General features: G+C 37.5%; 1 protein-coding gene across 2 annotated transcripts in view; it reads right to left on the bottom strand.

The window, feature by feature from the left end:
* kcnab1a (potassium voltage-gated channel subfamily A regulatory beta subunit 1a) overlaps positions 1–24459 on the bottom strand; it is a 153667-nt gene that overhangs the window by 22335 nt on the left and 106873 nt on the right. For both annotated transcript variants that reach the window (XM_055226156.1, XM_033977601.2), the window contains exons 2-5: positions 24277–24320; positions 11761–11798; positions 2174–2253; positions 370–414 (exon numbers count right to left, since the gene is read on the bottom strand). In XM_055226156.1, the coding sequence (XP_055082131.1) occupies positions 370–414; positions 2174–2253; positions 11761–11798; positions 24277–24320 (207 nt within the window). The remainder of the gene's footprint in view (positions 1–369; positions 415–2173; positions 2254–11760; positions 11799–24276; positions 24321–24459) is intronic.

Below are 24459 nucleotides of genomic sequence, written 5' to 3' on the forward strand. Positions count from 1 at the left end.
CAACTAGAAATAGGAGATTGATCAAAAAATGAATAAACAATAGTTGTATTTGAGAAAAGCAAAATGAAAATTAAGCATATCATCTACAGTAAAAATATTGTTTAAAGACTATCATAACAAGTGTATTTTTAAATGTGATTATTCATAGTTACAAGCTCTGTCAGTAACACATTTGATGTAACTCCCACCTCCTCATCTAGACTACAAGCAGAACATCTTTAAATGTATGTGTGCATGTCATTACACGAGCCTACGCACCACAGAGCCTCACATCTGCAGTGCAATCAAAAGCCACCAGTCTTTTTGTGCTCTAACACACACTCTTCATCGTTGTGTTTAATATTTCACCGAACCAATCAAGCACATTACCTCCAGCATTTCTTCTTGATGATGTTTCCTAGAATGATCTCAGCCCTGCAAGGCAAAGACAAACCAGACCGCATTTTTCAGTTATGTAAGTTCATAAACAGTTTCTGCAGCACTAATGAAAAGCCATCTTATTTATTTATTTATTTGGAAGGCATAATTGATTTTTGATTCAATGTTTTTTCCATAGAGAATTATTACGAGCGGTTGGTAAGAGTGAAAGAGCTGATATGCATTGGCCTACACAGGGACCTTTACTAAAGTGTATGGCATTGTTTCTCAAAATGTGGTATGTGTACTACTGGTACTGCGAAGTTTTGGAGTCAAGTCTAATAAAGGTCCTATATTACTCAAAATTGACTCTTGTTAGCTTTAAGCCATGTTATAATTTTGCTACCTCATCAAAAACATGTCTGGAGTTGTGTTTTGTTTCATTCACACGTGTTTGAGTAATTTATTATTTATTAGTCTGTCTACATCTCCAAAGCTCAAAATGCTCTGTTCCTCCTTGTAATGTCATGAAGCAGTAGTTTTCAAGTTACAGCTACCTTTTGCCTTTTGTTCAGTAGACAATTCCATGACTGTTTCTAGTGAAGGTGTATGGAGTTTAGAAACACAGTGGAGCACTTCCTGTATTACCACATGACATCATAAGGTGGACGTGGAGTGTTTTCTGTCTGAGAAAAGAACACAGCCTAAATATTGCAGGGTTTTGTGTGAATAAATCAAAACAAAACAAGGTATGTTTTTGATGAGGAAACATTATAATATATACTTTCATTTTTATTGTGTTTATAGCACTGAAAAACAGAAAAAAAAACTTTACTGTAAGCGAGCTTGCATCTCCACAAATATGATTCTGCCTGTTTCCATGGAAATATTGTTGGTTGGCTATAATGTCATGGTATGGGTTTGACTTTCTGTTTCTGTGGAGTCAAGCAGCTGACATGCTACCTCCAGAAAGTTACACACTGTACCTTTAATCATTAGTAAACCAAACCTTATCCATGGTTTGGTGTAATTTTAGACCTGGTTTAGCGTGATTTTAGTTTAGACCTAATTTAGACCTGATCTAGACTATGTTTAGATCTGGAGGAAAGTCAAATATTATCTTAGGTGGTATTTGGTGTGAAAAGTCTGAGAAGCACTGGTCTATGCTGATGTAAGTTCTGGTATCTTTGTGACCCTCAGACCTGGCCAACTCGAGCAGCACCACAGCAGTGAGTGGAGATGTATTGGCCCACTGGAGCAAGATGAGAGAGCACATATGCTTTCTTGGCAGGGTCATAACATCCACTTTACTTAAAATTCATGTATTCCTCTGGTGTTAGAAGTCTGGTTAAAATATTTCTCCACCTCGCTAGTACTGGATGTTTTAGTATGAAAAAAAAATTAAACTTGGAATATACTTGAAAGTTCCTGTCTTCATTGAGATGTTATTACCTGGGTTGTTACACAGTTTGGCATTAAAGGTATCTATGGAGACAAGAAGGGATGACATCATGCCAAGTTACAGGACAGGTCTGTGGAGAAGCGAAGGTGCTCACAGTAAGAATGCCTGTTTCTAAAGGTATAGTTTAGGTAGATTTTTTTTTAAAGAAATAAAACACCAGAAAAGTTCGAAGCTAATTTGTTTTAATGTTTAGTTTAGTTTTTATTTCTTTTGTCTGCATTTGTAACAAAAATAAATCAAAGTTTAAAACATGTATTCAATTATTTTGTTTTGGTGTAGATGTCAAGGGTGCCAATGATAGCCGAGAGTGCTGTTAATGATATGCATTTATCTATGTAAGGTCACATGACTGACCTGCCCCCAGCGTAGACCTCTGCAGTGTCGAACAGGTTCACTCCGCTCTCATATGCGATGGTCATGAGCTGCTCTGCCACCTGTTCACACACGCAAGACAGATATTAGTTAGGTCTCAGTTAGTCATTATATTTGTGTCTAAAAACAATGAACAGACCAATGAGGTCTTCTGTTAATGTATTTTTATAGATTCTTTCTCCAGACCAAGGTTTAGTTTGTTTTCATACCTCACAGTTTGAACTGCTCATTAGTGCTTTTCCTCAGAGTGGTCACATAATGCTGCTGTGGCGTGGACAATTGATATACGGAAACGCGCCCATGAAAACCAAGACAAGGGGGCTTTTTTACTCTCTCACACCAGTAGGAAGACAGTGCCAAAACTTGTTTAAATCAGCTGACACGTCACAGACACGTCATGTGATCACTCTGAGGAAGAGCGCTAGTGAGCAGTCCAAACTGTGAGGTAAGAACACAAACTAAACCTTTGTTTGAAAAAAACAAAAACAAACAAAGGACAATTTGTTGAAAATTAATAGAGATCCTGCAGTAGTCATCACACAATCTCAACATCCACCTCCGAACGCCACACTAGAAGGGGTAGTGGCGAAGAATTCCCATAGAAACTAACATCGCCAATAATGAACAAACTTTATGGGCGTTTTAGTGATTACTGTTGCACGCAGGGATGTAAACAATATCAAGAGTAGAAGAAAGACAGATCCTTTTACTGGATTTACCAATCTCCAGATTGACGATAGAAGTGGATTTCTGCAGCTAAACAGGGTAACAGCTAATCAAGCTGTATATTAATTAAGCGATGGATGTATTGATATTATTTTGTGTTGTTTTTATTTTTTAATGATTCAACCATAGTCTCATAAAGATAAAAAAAATGCTCACTTGTGCATTTTCATTAGCATTATAGTCTATTACTATTACACAGAGAGAGCAGATAGGTAGTAGATATAGTAGTAGTGTAATAGTATTGTAGATAGTAGTAGAGAAATGATCCCAAATTATTTTTGCTGAACACTGGTCATTTGTATAACTTCAATTGAGTGCTTAAAAATGCCGACTGTAGAAAATAAAATCACAAACTAAAGTTAAATCAATGTTTTTTGTGTTTAGCTGAGTTAGCTGCTAACAGGCCATCTGTACATTAGCTGAACCTCAGCATGTTTTCACTCACATCATTTAAAAGTGTCAATATTGAAGTTGTTTTTTAACAAACAACATCAAATTGGACATGAAGATAATCAACATAAAATCATTTTTTTTACTTTAACTTCAAAACTATTGAACAAATATGCTGCAGATCAAACTGAAACTCTTTTATTCAAATTGTTTTATATTCTACTAACCAGCACCCCTAAATCTATATTCCTGCTATCACAAACTCTGGTATTGGGATAATAATTTCTTCACATACTGACGTGTCCCATAAGATATGAATGACACGAAGGTCAAATAAAATGGTCAGTTCTATTTGACACAATGTTAAGAGAATGGGCTTTTAAATAATAGCTCCTGGTGGAATCAGGGGTTCAGCTCAGGACTCTTATACTGTAACTAATATTGCTGAAGGAGAAGCCCAGATCTGATAACACAGTGTGCAGTTACCTGTTGCACATGATATGGGGAATGTCATGGGTATTGTTGTTGATATATCAAGAACTTGATATATAGTTACCATAGACTGTATAAAGAAGTGGACAAAGGGAGTGCGACATCACCCATAACATTCAACTCCAGTCAAATGAAACTCATTGTGGCTAGCAGCAAATCTGGAACCAAGTTTTAGATTTAGATTTCTGACTGCAAGTAGCAACCAATCCGGAGCAAGGGTGTTAACGGTAATGCACCACTGGTTTAACAGAGGATGGGCACTCAATCAAACCTGTTGCCAGCGCTAAAGGGAGAGACCTTAGGGGAAAAAGGTGCCTGTTTTGTCTGTTAGTAATGTTCATATCGTGATTTATGGACAAAATAGTGAAATTAAAAAAAGAAAAAACAGGATCCCGGGTTAATATGAACATTAAAAACATTAAAACCAAAATGACTCACTGCCACATTTACAGAGAGAGGGGCAACAGTTATTCAATATAAAGTGAACTGGAGCCAGAGGCGATGGAGCCAGAAGTGTGCCCATGATCACTTCCTATATGGAATGAGTCGGCTTGCAGGTTAACTATATCCATTTATATATATAGTTTTTGATAGTTACGCATAAAATATAGTACATCAATTAAAGGTGCACTATGTAACTTTTCTGGCTGAGAGTCCGCCATCTGCTGGACTATTACGTCACCTGGAGTAAGATAAGATAAGCTTTATTTGTCACAGTGGGGAAATTACAGTGTGCCAATGCATAGATCAGTGTCCTGCAGTATGGCATTAAACGGATGGAAATTAGTTTTTGGCTATAATCTGGTGTGTTTACATTCATGTTGTATTATGTCTGTTCATTAGCACGCATTGTTCCTATCAAATAAATAAATAAATGAATAAATAAATGAATAAATAAATAAAAACTATCTCCGAAGTCACACAGTATGACATTAAACTTATCTATCTACATGGACACAAGCAGGTGACGCCACCAGACCAAGTTACATGTCAGATTATTGGAGAAGCAAGTCCACTCACAGTAAGAATGCACATTTTCAAAGTATTATTTCGCCATAAAAGATTAAATGCAAGAATAATAGGTTTGCAATAACTCGTGGAGACAGATGGGGTAGCCTTTCCCAGAAAAGTTACATAATGCACCTTTAAAGCGATTCTGCAAAATGGACTTTTCAATCAATATTGCGATTTAAAATGTCCAAACATAACATCCACGGGTGTCATAGATTATTCTTCCCTGCTCTACTCAGTGGTGGTAAATTACTGTAGTAGCCACAGCTGCCCTGGGGTAGACTGACAGAAGCGAGACTGTCAATCTGCAGCATCAGCCCCTCTGATCAGCTCCCATCACACACTTACTGACCACATTCATAATAAGCAAGCTAGATCACAGTGTCTTGCCTAAGGACACAATGACACTAGAGCCACTGCTGCCCCACTGTAGCACCTGGTATTCACATCCAGAAACTAACTAGGCCCAGCTCCTTAGCCTCCTGGATCATGCACGTTATTTATTTTAAAAGCATAGAGTACAGAGTTAAGTTTAAGTATAAATAACTCAAACAGTCACTTTGGATCAACATAGATTTCATTGGAAAAAAGCTAGATTCATCTATTTCAGTGTCCGTTTGATGAGTGTAGGACAGTTGTAATGGTCTGCAGGGTGTCTTAGTTAGACTGCAGTGAACAAGACTTTACATCCAAGAACAAAGTGACTCATTTGGTCCAACTTTTCACACGCTGACTCATCAAACGATTTTCTCTTCAAAATGGAGTCTGGCTGAGGTGGATTCAAAAACGATTTTTGCAGGAGATGAAAAGATAAAGTATTTTTACTACATTAAAGGTGCTGTACCTCACTTATACGGTCTTAAACATGAAAAACAGAACTAGCTCCTTTTAAATGGTTTGCAGTGGCCCAAAGTTATTCCTTACTTACCTTATGTAGTCTGGACATCCCAATTATTCCCTGCGAGTTTATAAACACTGTTAATGACTTCAAGGGCGGAGTTTTGCCATCATGGTAGAGCCAACAACAATTAGCAGGCTAACGAGCACTTTCTTTCTTTTTAATTAATTGTATTCTGGATCCTAGGCAACTGGTTTTACAGTTCTCTCCCTGAAATAGCTCATAACTAAAACATTTACACATCTATACATTTTTACCTCATAGCCAGAAGCTCATAGGTTCAATTCATCTACTGTGTGTGCCCAAATGAAGGTTTATTAAGTATTAGGTGTAGTATTGGCAGTTGCGTAGTAGTAACATCAATAGTGTGTTAAAGTGCTATTTCCAAAGTGCAGCTCTCTACTTCAGCAGGACACAATGATACAACATTCTACAGTGCTCTGCTCAGCACATTTTTCTGTTATGTTCCTGTATATTTGACCTGTGCAGCTCTGTCTCTGCTTGTTACACCTGCATCCCTTTGAGTCAACCTCTCTCCATCCCCTCCGGCTATGCTTCACTTGTTGACATTTCTCAAAGAATTTCCCCACAACAAAAACTCATATTTACACGTACACGCACACACACGGCCGCCTCCCACTCTCCGCCCACACAACCTTGGAACGCTGTATGACTGCACCGGATCACCCTTCATCGCGATGCTGACGAGAGAGACTTTCTTCAGAGTTATGTGTGATTTATGGTTACACTTGTGGCTCTTTGGATGAGTAAGCAGCAGCATCCGCACTGGCCCTGTGAACTCTCAGTCTGGGCTCCAGCTAAGACAAACATCTACCCACCACATAGGAAGGAGTGTGCAGTCATGATCAGCCCACAGTTATGGTGAGGGTGCTAAATATTTTGCTCATTTGTTGTTGCGAGGAAGTTAGCGAGTACTTCCTTTTGATTACTTGTCAATAACAGTTACAAACGTTACGCATCCATGTGTTCTAATTGCATTAGGTGTGATATCGCTGCCCTTATGTGGTTATGTTCACAATAAACACATTAGTACATTAGCATTATTATCAGGTTATACTTGCCTGGATCCAGAATACACACTTTTTCAGTAGTTTATGAAGATGTGAGTCTGGTCAACAGTGAATCTTCCCGTTTTCAAATGGCCATGAATGACAGGCGGATTAGCCAATTGGGGACATGCATGGTCCGTCCATATTGGAAAAAATAAAGGGTAAAAATATCACAGGGTACTGAAAAACATAGTGGATTTCTGCAGAATCAATGAGTGAAGTACTAAACTCTGAGGTTAATCTGAGGTGAGAGAACCAAAATCCAAACCTGCTTGAGCGGGCACATACTCTCAGCATCCACAGAAAACTCCATGACGTAAAAACATTCATTTTATTGTAGAAGAGCTGCTCTGTTCCCCACTGTTAAACTAATACAAAGCAAGCAGACTTGTGACATGGAGGAGGAGACTCGACTTGAATTACTAGTGCTTAAAAAACACATAATCTGTTTCCCATCAAATTGTGTTTTCTTCACCATGACGTGCTGCCGTCTGTTCCTTAGATAGAAACTCATGACCAATCAGAGTGCTCCTTTGACCAAACTGTCCACACCTGATGCCACATTCCATAACTTCTCCTGTGACACAGTAGTGAGTCCTTCCAGAGTTGAGGATACTCTCCAGATCAAACAGACACACGCTGCCCACAGAACCATACCTGATACCTGGCTACCTGTGGGTGACTGCTGTGCACTCCTCTCTTTTCCTCTGGGATATAGAATCACTTATGTATTTTTATGATGATTGTCTAAACATTGTTATGGCCAAACATTGTGATGGCCATATTTGAGCTATTCTGTTTCCATTTGACCCACAATATACTGGTGCCATTATATATGAGATCCATACTGATAAATTAAAAAACATCTCTGATATTGCTGATATTCTCCATCCCTGCACCTAATGGCTTATGCAGAGTTTAACATGGACTTGTCCTTGTAAACAGCTGCTTGGTGCATTCACATGGAGGCCACACTGTGGTTTTAATGAGGCCAGAACCAGTGCAGAGAGCAGAGGACAGTGTCTCCAGGCTGGACTCACTATGACATTGACCTGGGGTGAGGACAATAGCGGACTTTTAAACCCAAAAGCAGAAAAGATGCCAACACTCTGCTAGAACTGCCTCAGGTTTGTCCCCAATGAGGCTCTCTAGCAAAAAGGTCTGTGTGTGTTTACAATGTGAGATAAACAGCACCTTTCCCATAAGTATAACTGTGTCTTCTGCCTCTTCACACATTATCTGGTGCCAATTCAGAAATGCTCCACCGTGTTTTTAAAAGTCCTATATTATGCAAAATTGACTCTTGTGAGCTTGAAGCTTATTTTAAAATGCTTTGTTTCATTCACATGTTTGAGTAACTGTTTATTATTAGTTTTCCTACATCTCCAAAGCTCGAAATGCTCTGTTACACCTTGTGATGTGATGAAGCGGTAGTTTTGACCTTAACAGTTACCCTTTACCCTTTGTTCAGTAAAAATTGGTAATTCCATGGCTAAAATTATCCAAATGATTCTAGTGGATGTGTGTGGAGTTTAAAAACACAGTGGGGCACTTCCCGTATTACCACATGACATCACAAGCTGGAACAGAAGGTTTTCTGTTTGAGAGAAGAGAACAAAGCCTAAATATGCTGGGTTTGTGTGTTAAACATGTATGAATGAAACAAAACACAACTCTGGGTATGCTTGATGAGCACACAACATTATAACACAGATAAGACAATAGCATTGTATGGGCCCTTTAAAGTCTATGCTACTTTGAAAGATTCTTTCTAACTTTATAATTCCTCATGAGGGAAATTCTCTGACGCATCCTTCGCTTTTAATCACCTCATAAATACAAGGACGAGAGACTATATATATTAAACAGCATTAGAGAGGGAACAATGCAAAACAGTGCACCATGAGTTATGTAACTCAAGTTTAGCTCCGCCCCTCCCCAACACTGTGACTGCAGAGCCCCCATAGCTCAAATACATGACCCCTCTGTCCTCTCTTTGTGTGCAAGGCCAACGTTCAAACTACAGCTGCGTCACCACAGCCAAAAGTCTTGTTAGAGATTGTACTTCATGTCTGCAAAGTGGCCCATTACAGCCTTAATAAAACATGAGTCAATGGGAGAGATGGGGAGAGAGATAGTGCTGCTGGCAAAGAGAGCCGTCAGGAGGTATTCGTCTGTCACATAGCCAGCAGCATAGAGACGCAAGGTTATCACAAAACCAGGGACGTTTGTTAGCTAATACTAGTCGATGAAGAAAAGTTTTAAGTGCAAGATTTTATTAAAGTATTCACAAAAAGCTAACAGCAGCCAGCAAGGGTGAAACACACTGCCTTTTAAAAAAATTATTGCTATGAAATAATAATGGCTTTCAAGATTTTTGTAAATCCCTAGAGTGCCTCAGCTCTTTTTTGCTTTACAATGTTATTTAAGCATTTTTTGTTTTTATTTCTGCAATAGAGAAATTCACATTACTGATCTCGGGTCCCTGAGCTGGTCTCGCGATGATGTTGGCACCTCAGGACAACAATCTGCTGTTCATCTCCAACTCAACGGCACTAAGTTCTCCTTTGAAGTTAGTGAGGTACAGATACTAGTAAAAGGAAAGAGGGGTATGCGAGGGGCGTTAAAGAGGCTACTTTTGCAAGACAGTCCATCTTTGAACAGAAATGGAGGACTTGGACTCCATTTATGACCTATTTATAAATCCATCCTCAAATCTAAATCTAAACAAAAACAACATTTGTTTGTGACTTGGGATGTGGGTGCGCATTTGTAAGTTTAAAATAGATGAGAATTTCATGCTGTCTGAAAATCCTCTGAAGCGCTGTGTTCTGTTTTTTTTCTTTACACCAACATGTATATGTCAGACCTTTTCAAAACAAAAAACACCCGAAGCATGAGGACCAGGGCCTCGTCCAGAGGAGACTGTGAGGTGCCCTATAGAAAAACTGCCTTTGGACAAAATGCTCTTTCTGTGAAGGCGAGTAAGATCTGGAACGGCATTCCACTTCAAATAAGAGAGTGCTCCACATTATCCACTTTTAAAACTCAACTCAAACTCTGGCTGAAATCAAATCAGTCATGTGATCACTAATCAATACATGGACCTCCCTTCTTACTTTTCTTACCTTTTTTTTTTTTTTTTTACTCTACTTCTCACTTTTTAACTCTTGTATATTGTACTAATGTGATGTATTTGTTGTACTCTTTACCTGCCTGGGGACTGCGGATGTAAATTAGCTCTGTAGCTATAATCCGGCATATTTACATTTGTTCACAACAGATGTTCATTAATGTGCATTGTCCCTATCAAATAAATAAATAAATAAAAATAAAATATATGTAAGAAATAACCAATATCAGAATCAGCAGAGGCTCAATGGTAAAACATGTGTCCATTAACCCAGAGGTTTAGAAGAAGACTTTGCAATACTGATAAATGTACAAATTACTTTATTCTACTGCACAGTAATAGCACAGTATATACTCAATCTTAATCAATCCTAATACTATTCAATATAACTCAAACGTCTAACCCATAATGCACATTGTAAATCTCCAGGCAAAAATGGTTGGTATATTCTTGGAAAATAGGAACAGGAATCAAACCACAAACCGTTAATTCAGTGGACTCAACCTAATAAGCTTCTGTTATGTACTGATATTACCCCAAGTATTTCCAAAATGCGAGCAGCACTATAACTTTAGTTGCATGCGTACTTGGAATAACCTTTAGTACACAGGAGCACATTTTTCACTCCTCTCAGAACACATTTATCAGTTTCCTCCTTTCACTTTCTTGTGAGGATTACTGATTAAACTGCACCAAAAGATGCGTCTGTCGGCACAGAACAAGATGGAAGCGTTTCATGTTTCATCTTTATAGTCACAGAGTCTTCAGTCCTTAAGTGTGATGGACGACACACATTTACAAGACGTCATGTTTTATTAGTGCTGTTCTAATCTCCTTTACCATCTTTCATTATGCTTCAGCTTGTCTGGAGAGTGAAGTGCTCAGTCAACATTGTATTAAGTTTGTATCAAATATTATCCCATTGCTAATAATACTTGTACATGTTCAAACAGCTTTGCAATTTTCCATTTATACATTGTATTATGTCTGAACCAGCTCTTGACATACCCAGATACTAAAACTAGAATCAAAACTAGATACTCATTTGCAGTGGTGGAAGTTAACGAAGTACACGTAGTAACATATTGCACTTAAGTAGAATTTCTAGGTATCTGTATTTACTCACGTAGATACAGTAGATAATTTTAACTTTTACTTTTACTCAAATTTTAAGTATAGCATTTATCTATAGTTTCTACTCCTCTACATTTCTAGACAGGACTGAAAACAAAAAAGCACTTTTCACATGATTTGAGAGGTTATTTTTTTACCATGTTCGTAGTAACATCCTGACTAAAGTTTTAATTTAAACTTTATTGGACTTAGACTTTATTATTCAAACAAAAATAAATAAATAAAATTCATAAGAAAAATTAAGAAATTGATTTGTATTGTTACTGACCAAAATATGAATCTTTTTTAAACCAGTATCACTACATTTAACACTTGTGTGAAATAGTTTTATCTTTTACTCTTGAAGTACATTTTTTAATGGCTACTTAAATACTTTTACTTGAGTAACTTTTTACCTTTGTATCTATACTTTTACTTAACAAGTAACAAAATTGAGAACTTCATCCACCATGCTTATTTGAACAAGTTTAGAATTGCGTTGATTTATATCAGAATAATACCACAGGATAACATTAAATAAACTAAAATGACTTGAGTTAACAATAACATAATGGTCTAAAGAAATTGGTTGAAATCAGCTTTGAAACTGTAATATTATGACAACTTAGTCCTTGAGCAAGAAATAATGCATAAATGCTAAAGCTAATGGCAAAAGCTTACAACTATCAATGCAAAACATGTAATTTAGTGCAAACATAATAAAGCAGTGTATTACCTCATCTGTGATCTGTCCACCAAACGTCACCCATGTTCCTGCAAGAGAAAAACATAACATTTTAATTTTACATTTTAAGAGTTTGGTGTACTTTATTCTTCCTGTAAGTAAATGTAGCCTCTGCATTTGACCTACTTTTTAATTGCCCTTCTGACCCAACCGTTCCTAAGTTGGTTAGCTGACCTATTTTAGATCTTGGGTATAGGGGCATGATCAGAAGTACCTAGCTGGAGAATTGTACCATTAGGGTGCGGGGTAAAAGTACTCAGACATGGGGAGAACATGCAAACTCCACATGGTCTGGTAGTAAAACTTGTGACCTTCTTATATTGGAATCTAATTTTAGTCAAATCAAGATCCAATTAATTTCAAATCAAAAATGACTGGATCCTGGTATCAAATGGCGATTATTAAAAGTCTTGTTTACGCTTATGAAACCTGGCCACTTATGAATCAGGCCTTTATTTCCTGAAACACCTAACTAACTTATCACTAACTCAAACATCATGTTGTACAGCCAAATGATTCTGATTATAAACACCAGTCTGTAGGGGCGGAGTTTGAAGAGTGGACCAGACCCCACCCCTCCTCCCCAGTCATTCTCCCCTTTAGTCCTCCAGACCCCACCCTGAAAACTCCTCACTCTCCTCTTTAGTCCTCCAGGCACTGCCCAGTTAACAGCTCTATTTGAAATGTGTTTGTGGGCAGAGTTTAGGTGTTTAGTCCCACTTTAATAAGAAAAATTGAAAGCTATGATTGATCAGAAACAAAACACATTTTAACCATATTGCCCAAGCCTACGTCTTACTATGAGAGATTTTTAACCACTTTGCCACCACATTTCATTACATTTTAAATACTAAACTCAGCACTGGCACTATTTTCACTGTGTAAGATTCCGTGTTTACTGGCCTATGCACACTCCCATGACCTTGTGTCGTCTCACATCATCATTATATAGAGACGCACGCTTCTAATTGCCTTACCAACGGTGTAGATAAGGCGGACAAAAGCCTGAGCCAGCTGCCCCAAGGGATTCCAGATCCTCCGAACGTGCCCTCACTGAATTATACATACTTTTTATTCACAGCATGAAAGTCATTTGTAGTCAGGAGGTTTGCACACACCTGTTAGTATTTACAACTGTGGGTTTAATGTTCTGAAATCCCAGGTGTGAGATCACAGGTGAACCTAAAATATTATAGCACCAGCAGAATCAAAACAAAATTCACAAACTGCTTTCCTGCAAAATAAAACAAAGATAAAAACAATAATAAAATAAAAGTTAAAATAAAAACAATAAAAATAATAAAACAACAAAATAATAAAATAAAATAAAAGTGATAAAATAAAGACATAAAATGAAATTAAATAAAAATAGACATCCATTGACTGAATACAAATGCAAAAATATACTGTATGGATAGATGTATTGTATCTATTTTAATGGTGTAATATGTAAGTTTTCTGAATGAGGTTTTGTTACATAATCCATACTTTGCCTATCTTATGAGAGGGAACACCACTCAACATCAACAGAATGCATTTTTTTCACTGTATGTTGGAGTTCATGAAAAAAATAAGTTTAATGCCATTCTGTGGTTTAATGACATTCCAGGTCTTCAATAATTGTGTTGATACCTCTACCAATTTGATTAGTTTAGTTATCTAATGAGACAGGGACAGTGCACAATACGCATTAACTGTACCAGGTTGTAGAACTTGTACTTCATAAAATCAAATATACAAAGAAAACCAGACCATCATAAAAGTATCCAAATCATCCATCAGTTTATTCACTCCAGAACATCACCCCCTCTCCAGACGCACATCAGTCCACATTACGGGAGCAGGTTTGGTTTGAGAGGAGCCATTTCACCAGGCATGAAAATTACTTTGGTTTAGCATTCGAATATGGTTAAGCGCTGCACAGTTACTTTGAAATGGTGCATTTTTAGATATTATGACATTTTCATATAACACAAATGGGACTTAATGTACAATCTGTTTTACATGATTTTAAAATGTTTTGTTGATTCCAGACACATAACTTCAGGCTGATTCAGTGGAGGACATCTCCTTCCTCTCCCTCGTCTCACCATATAGTCTTATAGTCTTTGAGCAAGGAGGAAAGAGACAGGGCTAAGATCACCGGTGATAGAGACGAGCTGTTGGCTGATCAAATGACCCAAAACTGTGAGAAATTGTAAGGTGAAATAAGATAAATAATGTAAGCAAAAAGTATTTATCTGAACACTTCAGTGTTGATGCAAATACTCAATACTCATTTTGCTATCGATACATCAATATTTAATTTGATCGATTTGCACAGTCATGCTTGAAATGAATGTAAAATGTTCAGTTATAACAGATTAACTTCCAGATTAATTAAAACTTTCTACAGTACATGATCAGAAGCAGCACATTTTGAAGTTCACTTTACCTAATTTCCTCTCTCCTGCCATAAAGCAAATAGTAGTCTACCTTATGAATACAAAGATAAAGACCCATTCTCCATCTGCCCCCTGCACACCTGCCATCACCAAGGGCACGCCTCATTACATTCTCAGCCCATCAGCTCTGAATCACCCTACAGAGGACACGCACGGCACCCTAAGGATACATGAGGGTGCATAATGACAGTATTAAATATAACATAGGATGATATAAGGTACTTAAAATTGCGACATCAGCGTGTTTGTTAAGTGGCTGGCATAGCAACTCATTATAGGTGTGGTGGTTAATTATAAGCAAATGTGTTTGAGAGATTGTAAAACTTTGCGCGAAACAGAAGGTCAGAAAAGTCAATGTAAGACTTTTTGAAAATGTTCTTTTGTAATAACCTTGAGCTGTGTTTTACTGAATAGCTTTTGTGTAAGAATGACGCCACTTTGTTTCAGTCTGCATTCTGTAAAAGTTGTCTCATTAATGACAAGGACAAGTATGTAAGCGAAGAAATTAATGATGGATGTTTAGACCATGAAATGAAGATTCTCAATACTTAAAAGTCCTATATAATGTTGTTACCGCATCAAAAATATACCTGGAGCTGTGTTTTGTTTCATTCACACGTTTGAGTAATGCTGGTTTTATTAGTCTGTCTACATCTACAAAGCTCAAAATGCTCTGTTTCACCTTGTAATGTCATTAAGCTGTAATTTTCAACATTTTTAACAAACATCAGAAGAAACATCGGAAATCAGTATAATATGGGCACTTTAACTTACTTGTGTTTTGATTGATTTATGCATGTTGAAGTAATCCTGTATTGTCCCGAAGTGGAGGCTTGACAGTTGTTGTTTTTTTTGTGTTTTTTTTTTTACAGAAAAACTTCTATATGGAAGACACTTTTGAATACTAAGATGTGTAAACAAATATTCCATGCATAACAATGAGACAAGCACAATATTTATACAAAAGTGATTACAATTACTGTTACTGGAGAAGGATTTCAGACTTGTCAGAAATTGGCTTATTGCAGATAGCACGATGGATTTTAACTACATCCACCATGCTACAACCTTTTCCATATTTTTCCATATTTGTCAAAAAATTTAAAAAGTATGAGTTCTGTTTATACATTAATCATGTCCAGAGGTGGATAGTACTCAATTACAGTTACAGTTACATATAATTGAATCACTTTTTAAAGAAACTGTACTTTTCTAGCTGCATACTTTTACTTCATATTTTTATTTATATTAAGTAGCAGTTCTCTTACTTGAGTAAAAGTTTTGCTTTTACTCTTCCCACTGTGAGTAAGTCTACAAGTGACAAAGTGACAATTTTAAAGAAGACCTATTGTGCTTGTGTCTGCTATATAGTTAAAATCTACAACACCAGTGGATCATTATGTTATCATTAGCAAGTTTTAAATCACAATATTGATCTAAAATGACTTAATAAAAGAAAGAAGTCCGCTGAGTTCCACGTTAGAAAACTGTGGTGCCCAGTGGGAGGGGACGTCGCCGTAATTGCCATAACAAGAGTCGACACCTTTGATGGATAGCTGCACATCACACTAATGAGCAGTAGATGTTTTGTTTTTGTTTTGTTTTTTTTCATTTGCCGAATCCTACGGGTATCATTGATTAAAAAAATTAAATTGAAGAATGAAGTAAGTACAGAGCAGTGGGTATATACAGGTGGTGGTGAAAACAGGTTGATCAGCAATTTTGTGTCTTGAAAATGTTTTTAGAGTTGCGTTTTTTGCACCGCTCCTTCAGATAAAGTTGTTTTTCTCATTTTTTTGTCTATTCAGATTTGTGCATTGTCTTTTGACCTTCCACTTACATTAACTTCAAATTCAAAATCAAATGTTACGCCCCCACGCTCTGAAAATCTTAAAATAAATGAGTCTAGTAATAAGAAATTCACCTCAGCACCAACTTGTAATGAAATATGAAAACTTCAGAATGGAGTTCAACTTTTTGGAAGTTTTTGGATAATAACATTGGGATTCTGTAGGAGTCAGTACAAGAGTGCAGTAGCTGTTCACTTTGTCCCAGAGAAGTGACACATGACAGGTTGAGGGTCAAATTCCTGCAGTGCCGCCAAACACCTCCTGAATATAAAGGAACAAATAGGAACATTCCGCTGGATGCACATCGGAAAGCCATCGATCACAGCAGGCATGGGAGAACGGCAAGAATAGATAAGAAGCGATACAGAGAACAGGTAGGACTGGAAAACCCCAAATAATATTACTACTTCTCAGCGTCAAAAACATTAATAACTGAAAGAGTCATCATAATCATAAATAGTACCTCTAAGGATTTACTTAAACTACTTCAACTTGGTATTTTTGTCCTTTACACAAGAAATTTTTACTTTTAGTGTGTTGAAAGTAGAAGTACATATTACCCAAAATTTACTATTACAAGCATTTAACTCTTTCTTCACTGTGTTTGTCCACTTTTTTGAAGGTTGGAGGTTTGAATCCCGCTCTAAACATAAACCTCATTCGTAGGGCAGTGAGATCCACTGACCCAGAGGCTGGCGGTGCAATTCCAGCTCCCACAGATGAATGCTGTTGTTATATCTTTGGGCAAGACACTTAACCAGCCTCGCCCCCAGTGTCTGCATACACCGGTGTGTGTGAATGGGTGATGGAAAAGCACTATATAAGAATGTGACCATGTGGCCATATTTGAGTCATCCAACACTGTCCTTCATTTGAGGCTTGAGAGTGTGGAAAATGTCTGTTTTCACCTACCCCCTATCCCCATCCACATTCATAAGCATTAGTATTAAGCTATTTTGGACAAATATTGTAGTTTACAAAATAAAAACTGTAAAATAATGACCTGAATGTGTAATAGTTCAATTTTAATTACATCGGGAAAATGAATGCGTCTTCTTGAATAAGTTTTAGAGCTTTGAATGTAAGATACAAAAATGTTCCTCATTGAAGTGAATGTGTGCATAGTCATTACCTCACAATATAACGTGATGAAAATTACTATTGCAAACTAATCATCTCTTGTAAAACTCATACACTCAGCGTTATCAACAGCATTCTAGTATTCCAGTACCTGGGTGTTCATCTGAACAACAAACTGGACTGGACTCACAACACAAATGCACTGTACAGGAAGGGCCAGAGCAGGCTCTATCTCCTGAGGAGACTCAGGTCTTTTGGAGTGAGAGGGCCACTCCTGAAAACCTTCTATGACTCTGTGGTGGCATCAGCCATCCTGTACGGTGTGGTCTGCTGGAGCAGCAGCATCACAGAGAGGGAGAGGAAGAAGCTGGACGTCAGTGCAGGAGGTGGGGGAAAGGAGGGTCCTGGCTAAGGTCATTTCTATGCTGGACTATGAGTCTCACCCCCTGCAGGATGCTCTGTCTGCCCTGGAGAGCAGCTTAAGTGACAGACTGATTCACCCTCGCTGTGTGAAGGAGAGGTTTCGCAGGTCTTTCCTTCCTGCTGCTGTCAGACTGTACAATGAACGCTGTTAACACTGAACATGGGTCATTCATCCATACCTATGTGCAATACTTAAGTCACTTTATGAAGATGTTATATTAGAGTCTATTTTTACTTTATTTTTAAGTATATCTTTTAAATTATTTTAAACTATTTATCTATTATCTTGTTTTATTGCATGTACCATTTTCCTTCTGTTCTTTAACTGTGCGGTGCAATACTGGAATTTCCCCACTGTGGGACTAATAAAGGCATATCTTATTCTTATGATCGGTGCCATGGAAACACATTAACCTGTCTAGAACCATGAAGCAAGAGTATCAATAATTGTGGAAGTGAAAATTAAATAGAAATGATTTGCATATACTTAAGGTAAAAAGCTATCTAATGTTGGGATATACTGATGCTCTGTCAAGGTTCAAACCCGTGACCCCCTGGTTGCTGGTATATTTGAGCAATTCTGACCAAAAGTAATATCTCAATGTTGATCTCAATGATGATGAATTCTTGTGCTATTACTGTTACCAAAGATGCATTGCAATTCTACAAAGTAACTTAAATTAGGCCATTTGTCAATTTTTTTCCATTTTCATTTCTCATCTTTTGCAGCATGTGGAAATAGTTTGATTGATTGTTTAAGACATTTTCTGACATAATCGTGCCTTTTGTAAACTGTTGTCTTGGATCTAAAGTGTGCATAAACAGAGCCCGTGGAACAGTGATTTAAACATGAATATCCCAGAGTTCTTGCTATTAAAAGTACATGAGGAATCTGTGTGCTCTGTCCCGTAGTGAGAGTGCTCTCTAATAGGACAGAGGAACACTGGGGAACTGATGAGGCTTTTGGAGAGTGCTGACCAGCAACTTCTGCATGATAGTTTCTCCTTAGAACTTTAGTCAGCCAGTGAAATCATGTGGGAGATGTACTAAACACACATGCATTCTCTATCCAATTAGCAGTGCTGAAGGTATGCCTCTTGGGGCTGGAGTTAGCATGATGCCCCTAAGCTAGTCCGGTTCACTCTATCACTGGATTTCTTTTAAGACATTTAAAATAATAGGCCAAATTATTATTTGTTGATGGTGGTTTCAGCTAATCACAGTATAAGGTCAAAGTTTAGACTTTTTTTTAATTTAGCACAAATAGCAATTAGCATATAAAATCTAAGATGTCTTTATTTACCCAGGACAGTCCCTGAGCCCTGTGTGTCCTGTCCCAGAAGATTTATACAAAACCAGTGATTTGTCCCAGTTTTATACAAGAGATGTCCCAGATGTCCCTATTTTGGACCAATTTGAAACCCATCAACAGTGAAGAGGGGCAGAGATTGTCATTTGTTTCGCCCAAATACAGAAAATGTGCTTGAAAATGACCAGAACACAAAGAAATGATCTCACTGAAGTCTCTAATGACATACTAACTCACAAGTGAGTCGTGAATAAGTCATGAATGAACTGACTGCATATTCATTTTCCTTAATTACACAATGCAGAATTTTATTAGTATGAACCACCCCAAACCGGGCATGTCCCAATTTTTTGATTTTGAAAATATAAGCATCCTAGACTAGAAGCCATTAGGACTCTCAATGATCTGAACCCTCACTACCTAAACCCCAGCACCTATTCTTACTCCACTGCAGCTCAGCTAAATGTCACTATAATCATCACTAAAATGTGATATTGTGACATCCATAATACACACTAATCATCTATTATTGACTTTCCTCAAGCCTATATGAATATGTGACATTTACCAGCTAACAAGTTAATAAATCACATTGAACTTATAGGCTGTTGTTTTTAGCCTGTGGTAACTCTAATCCTCTCTTAGTTATGCCCTGCTCCTGGAGTGATGTTGTTGGTTGGTATTTTGTGGCAGAGGTCCCCCGTGGCTCCCTGTCTGCTCCGGGCTCAGCGTGGAGCAGGGAGCTGGCATTCCCCTGACCTTCTCCTCCTCTCAGGACTGTACAAAGAGCAGGCCTGTACACAGCACTCACAGGAGGAGCACAGCTAGGGACCAGCAGGGCAGACATGCTTCACCACATCTCACGTACATGCTCACTTTTTATTGTTGAGTCACTAGTGGCTGTTGTATTTTTGCCTCTCTTTAACTGTTTTTTTTTACTTTTAAAGGCCCTGTAAACGATTTTGTTATGATGTATTTCAGCAAAATATGTATTTTAGTGCAGATATATTGTATAAGAACAAATCAAAAACAAAATGAGCACAAAGTAAAATAATGATCGTGGTATGTTATAGTTCAAGAATAAATACCACAAAAAGCACACTATCTGAATGCCCCCCTACTCCCTAACCCCTCATTCACTACACAGCCTCTAACTCCTCATTCACTACACACCCCGCACTTTTTAATGGACTTTACAGAGCCTAGTTCACAGAGCAATTCAGACACTCACCTCTCTACATTCAGGTCACATGACTCTGGCATCTGGGTAGAAAAAAGTCTAAAGGCTAAACTCTGATAAAACTTGTATTCTGTCATAAATGAAGATCAGATTCGATTGGCACACAACTGTTTATGGATTAACAATAACATACACGTTTTTGTCAAGCTGCATGCGTAAAAACTATACAGTAACAGTAAAAACTATACTTGATTTGAACATGTTTACCTCCACACTTTGTTTCATGTTTCTGTTTCTGTTTTTTTTATTATTATTTTTTTTCTGTCACATAAAATTTCTTATATATCACATTCCAACTGGGACTGGTTGTGGCAGGAAGGGCATCATGCATAAAAATTCAGACTATTCTCCATAGACTTACTATCAGCAGCCTTTTAAGCAGGCATTATTAATCCTCTTTGAAATACCTGGCAGATGACAGCACCACAGCGGTTAATGCACATATTTCAGATTCTGGGGGATTTTCAATGCTTTTTACATGTGCACATCCAAACATTTATGCTAATTCTGCAGTAAAGTCGACAGTTTAACAGTGGACAAACACATTATTATTCAAGGAGCCGACAGCACCTTCAGGCTATATAAAAGCAGGTGTGGCGGTGTTTAATCAACTTTTTGAGCTGTTTCCCCAGTGACATGAAACTTTGGCTTATTGTTTTATAGAAATTGAAAAAAGACACAACATAAATGAAAACTGAAAACTGAAGTCGGTAACAGGCTTAATCAGATTTTGTCTATTGAAATTCTTGGCTCCGCTGCTTGCCTGAATAACTTGCTTTGAGTTGTAAAAACGAATGAAAGTAACTCATGTACTTTACTACTGGACTGTGTTAAAATGGCAGCAGGACTTATTTCAGCATGACACAGGGTAATTACTGTAAGCTGGAACTATATTTTTTGGGGGTCAGTTTTTATCGTGTGTACTTTTTCTTTGCTCTACTGGGAAATCTTTTGTTATTTTTTGATAACATGATAAGAAGCTGGAAAAAGGTTGAATTTGTAACTTCTATGACTCTTTACAGATGCAAACTAAGTACTTAGGTGTTTCATTCTGCTGTCTATATTTACTTCAGCAATGTATCGAACTTCAAAATATGTTATCATGACAGGCCTATATGCCTCTTACTTGTTAAATAAGGCTCTACAGTCACAACTGAACCTGGGCTGCCAGTGTCTTAAGCAGCAGATACACACAAGTTTGCCTCATTCTCAGTATATAGACAGGTCATGTCTCATGTGAAAGCTCAGAACCTCCAGAATTCACTCACTGAGCTTCAGAGGCTGCACTAGCGCTGATTAATGATTGGCTGCAGGTTCTGGGGTTTAGGTACTGACCTTTCAGGTCAGAGAGAGGCATTTTAGATTTAAACTAACTGGATTTCAGAATTGGCAACCCAAATGAGAGATTCACATTGGGCTTATTCTGCTTTCTGATAATCGTCTTAAGAATGAAAACACCAAATTATAACAGAAGCAACTTGGCCACCATCATGTACAATGTGCTTGTAATTAAAAACAAATCAGCATTAGAATTTTTATCAGTAAAATCTTTGATTTTAACATCATCATTGCCTCATCTTTGGGGACACATTTAGGTCATATCATTTAAAATCCTACCAAATTTTATCGCTGAAATTTATTCCAGTGAAGATAGAGCTTAAAAACCTAAAAGTGCATAATGGGAACATAATTTCCATGGAAAAAAACAGGAGTTCTTCATTCATGCCAAGTAAGTCAGGTTTGGGGAGATGGAAGCCTACTTACAGTAAGAACGCAAAGCGGGAACTACAACTACTTCCTTGGCAAAACACCTCAAAAACTAAGTCTAAACAAAGTCACCTATATATATGCCATTACATCATAAAATAACCAAAAACAAAATAAGTCCATTCCACATCTTCTATACGTAATGCATTGCCTAAGTCCACATGCTGATCCCAGTATGTGGTATGTGGTGGTGTGGAACTGTAAAAAGGTACAGTAAATATGATGATATAAGCAGCTTAGACCTCCAACCCTCAGGGGGCAGACTATTACAGAAATGCACAGGTCATGTGTTTATGGCCCTAAAAGAGATACCAGCAAAATACACAAACTGCTGACACTTCAAGTGTTGTGCTTCGGAGGAGTTATATCTCTGTACCTCTAGCCCTGTCATGATAATACATTTTAGAGTGAGACATTTCTGAAGTAAATACATATGATAAATGATAATGATGAAATGAAACTCTAAAGTTGAATTATCCCCAAAAATCTATTTTAAATTGTTGTATTGTTAAAAATTATGAACTGCAATAAATAAATAAGACTAGTTAATTTGTATAGATAAACATATAACATTTATATATAACATGTATAAGCATTGCAAAAATCAAAGGTATACTGTCTAAACCAGACTTATCCATGCATTTGTCTCCAGTAGATTAGACTACTGTAATGGCCTGCTCACTGGCCTCCCCAGACTTTCCTTAAGAAAGTTAGAGTACATCCAGAACACTGTTGTTCTGTTTAGCTGTGCATATGACGGAAAGGTTTTAGTTCTGAAATTTTAATATCCTTTTTTTATTCTTTAAAGCACTTTTAATTACTTTGTGTATGAATTGTGCTGTACAAATGAACTTGCCTTAACTTGCCTAAATAACAGAATGCAATACTTAAGTTGTTAGTTTGTATATGCAAGTTTAATTCAAGATTCTACAGCTCAAATCTCATGATAGTGCAGACAAATAACCAAAATAGTCCTACTAGTTTAAAGAAAAAGTCCCCACAATAAATACTGACCCCAAAAATAACTGTTCTATCTGTTATACTGTATATTGCACGATAGTCAATATTGTATTTATCATGACAGGCTTATGTACCTCGCCAACGTTCTTACTGGTAACTGCCAAACAGGCCAAAAAGTAGAGTTTATTTGCGGTAAGGTATTGTATTAGAGAGTGGGTTGTGTGGTCTGTCTGCTCCCACTCACAGGCTAAACTCTGAGCTAAAACGGGTCTGGCTTCGACTCCTCTGAGGAACTTATACAGCCGCCCACCATAGCCTAACATGGAACCAAGCAATGCAATTCACAATATGAAGCATTAGTCACTTTACTAGAGCTATAACAGGGATATGTTTGTTGAAAGTTGTCCTTGAATACTGCAAACTCATTTTAGGATTTTGAAGTACATTTTAAAGGAGATACATGATGTGAAAATGGGATTGATTCATGCCTGTTGAGTAATGGTTCTGTATTTGAGGCTTGAGTGGTCAGAAAATGCCCTTTCTCACCAACCCCCTAGTCCATCCCTGTTGTTATCCCTGTTGTTAAAGTGAGATGCCACTACGAAGAGGTGGGGCCTATCAGCACTGCGATTTTGAATAAGAAGGAAATGGTCCCGCTTCTGTTGTTAGAATGTTTGAAATTTATATTGTGGTTTACAATATACATGATGTAAAATTATTCTGTACATATTTTTAGGGCAGATTTATGTTGCTCAGAGTGGTATAAATCCTTGTTTCTCAGATTAGTACCATCAAATTGAATATAACTTAAGTTGATTTCAAAAACAGTGTCCAGATGCCAGACTGCTCACTCAACAGTGTATGCATGAAAACATCCCTCAGTATCTCAAAGACCTCTTCACCATACAACCCATCTAAAGACCTCTTCAGTCCAACAGTTCATACCGGCTCTGTCCACCCAAACACCATTCATAGACTGTATAATAGAAGTGGACTAAGTGAGTGTGATGTCACCCATAGCATTCGGCTCTAGTCAAATGAAGCTCATCGAGGCTAGCAGTTAAAGGGGCAAATTTGGAGCTGAGTTCCATATTTGGAACTCCAACTGCATAGCAAGCATATCATAGCAACCAAAGAGCCAATCTGAAGCAAAACTGTTGAAGGTAATGTCCCTTCCCACCCGCACTATTGGATTAGCAGGGAGCGGGAGTGACATCAGGGAAATAACGTGCCTGTCTGTTATTAACGTTCATATCTTGATTTACATACAAAATAGCGAAATAAAAAGGGCCATGTCAGATCTGTGGAGAAGTAACTCTGCTCACAGTAAGAATGCATGTTTTTCAAGGTATAGATGGCCTACCCATCACCAGAAAAGTTCCGCAATGCGCCATTAAGAATCCCATATTTCATAAAATACATCTGTGTACTTACCAAGTCCTAGGCACGATACTCGCAGTCCAGACTTCCCTAGGTTTCTGCAAAGACACACAAGAATATACATAAACATAAATGAACGCTTCCATTTTAAGACAATACATAAAACAAGATCAGCTGTAATCAGCTGACAGCACTCCAGCAAAAAACAGCTTCCCTTGTGGAGATGAAGAGAGGTGT

This window comes from Periophthalmus magnuspinnatus, chromosome 13, assembly GCF_009829125.3.
Source record: "Periophthalmus magnuspinnatus isolate fPerMag1 chromosome 13, fPerMag1.2.pri, whole genome shotgun sequence".
In the NCBI taxonomy this organism is placed as follows: Eukaryota; Metazoa; Chordata; class Actinopteri; order Gobiiformes; family Gobiidae; genus Periophthalmus; species Periophthalmus magnuspinnatus.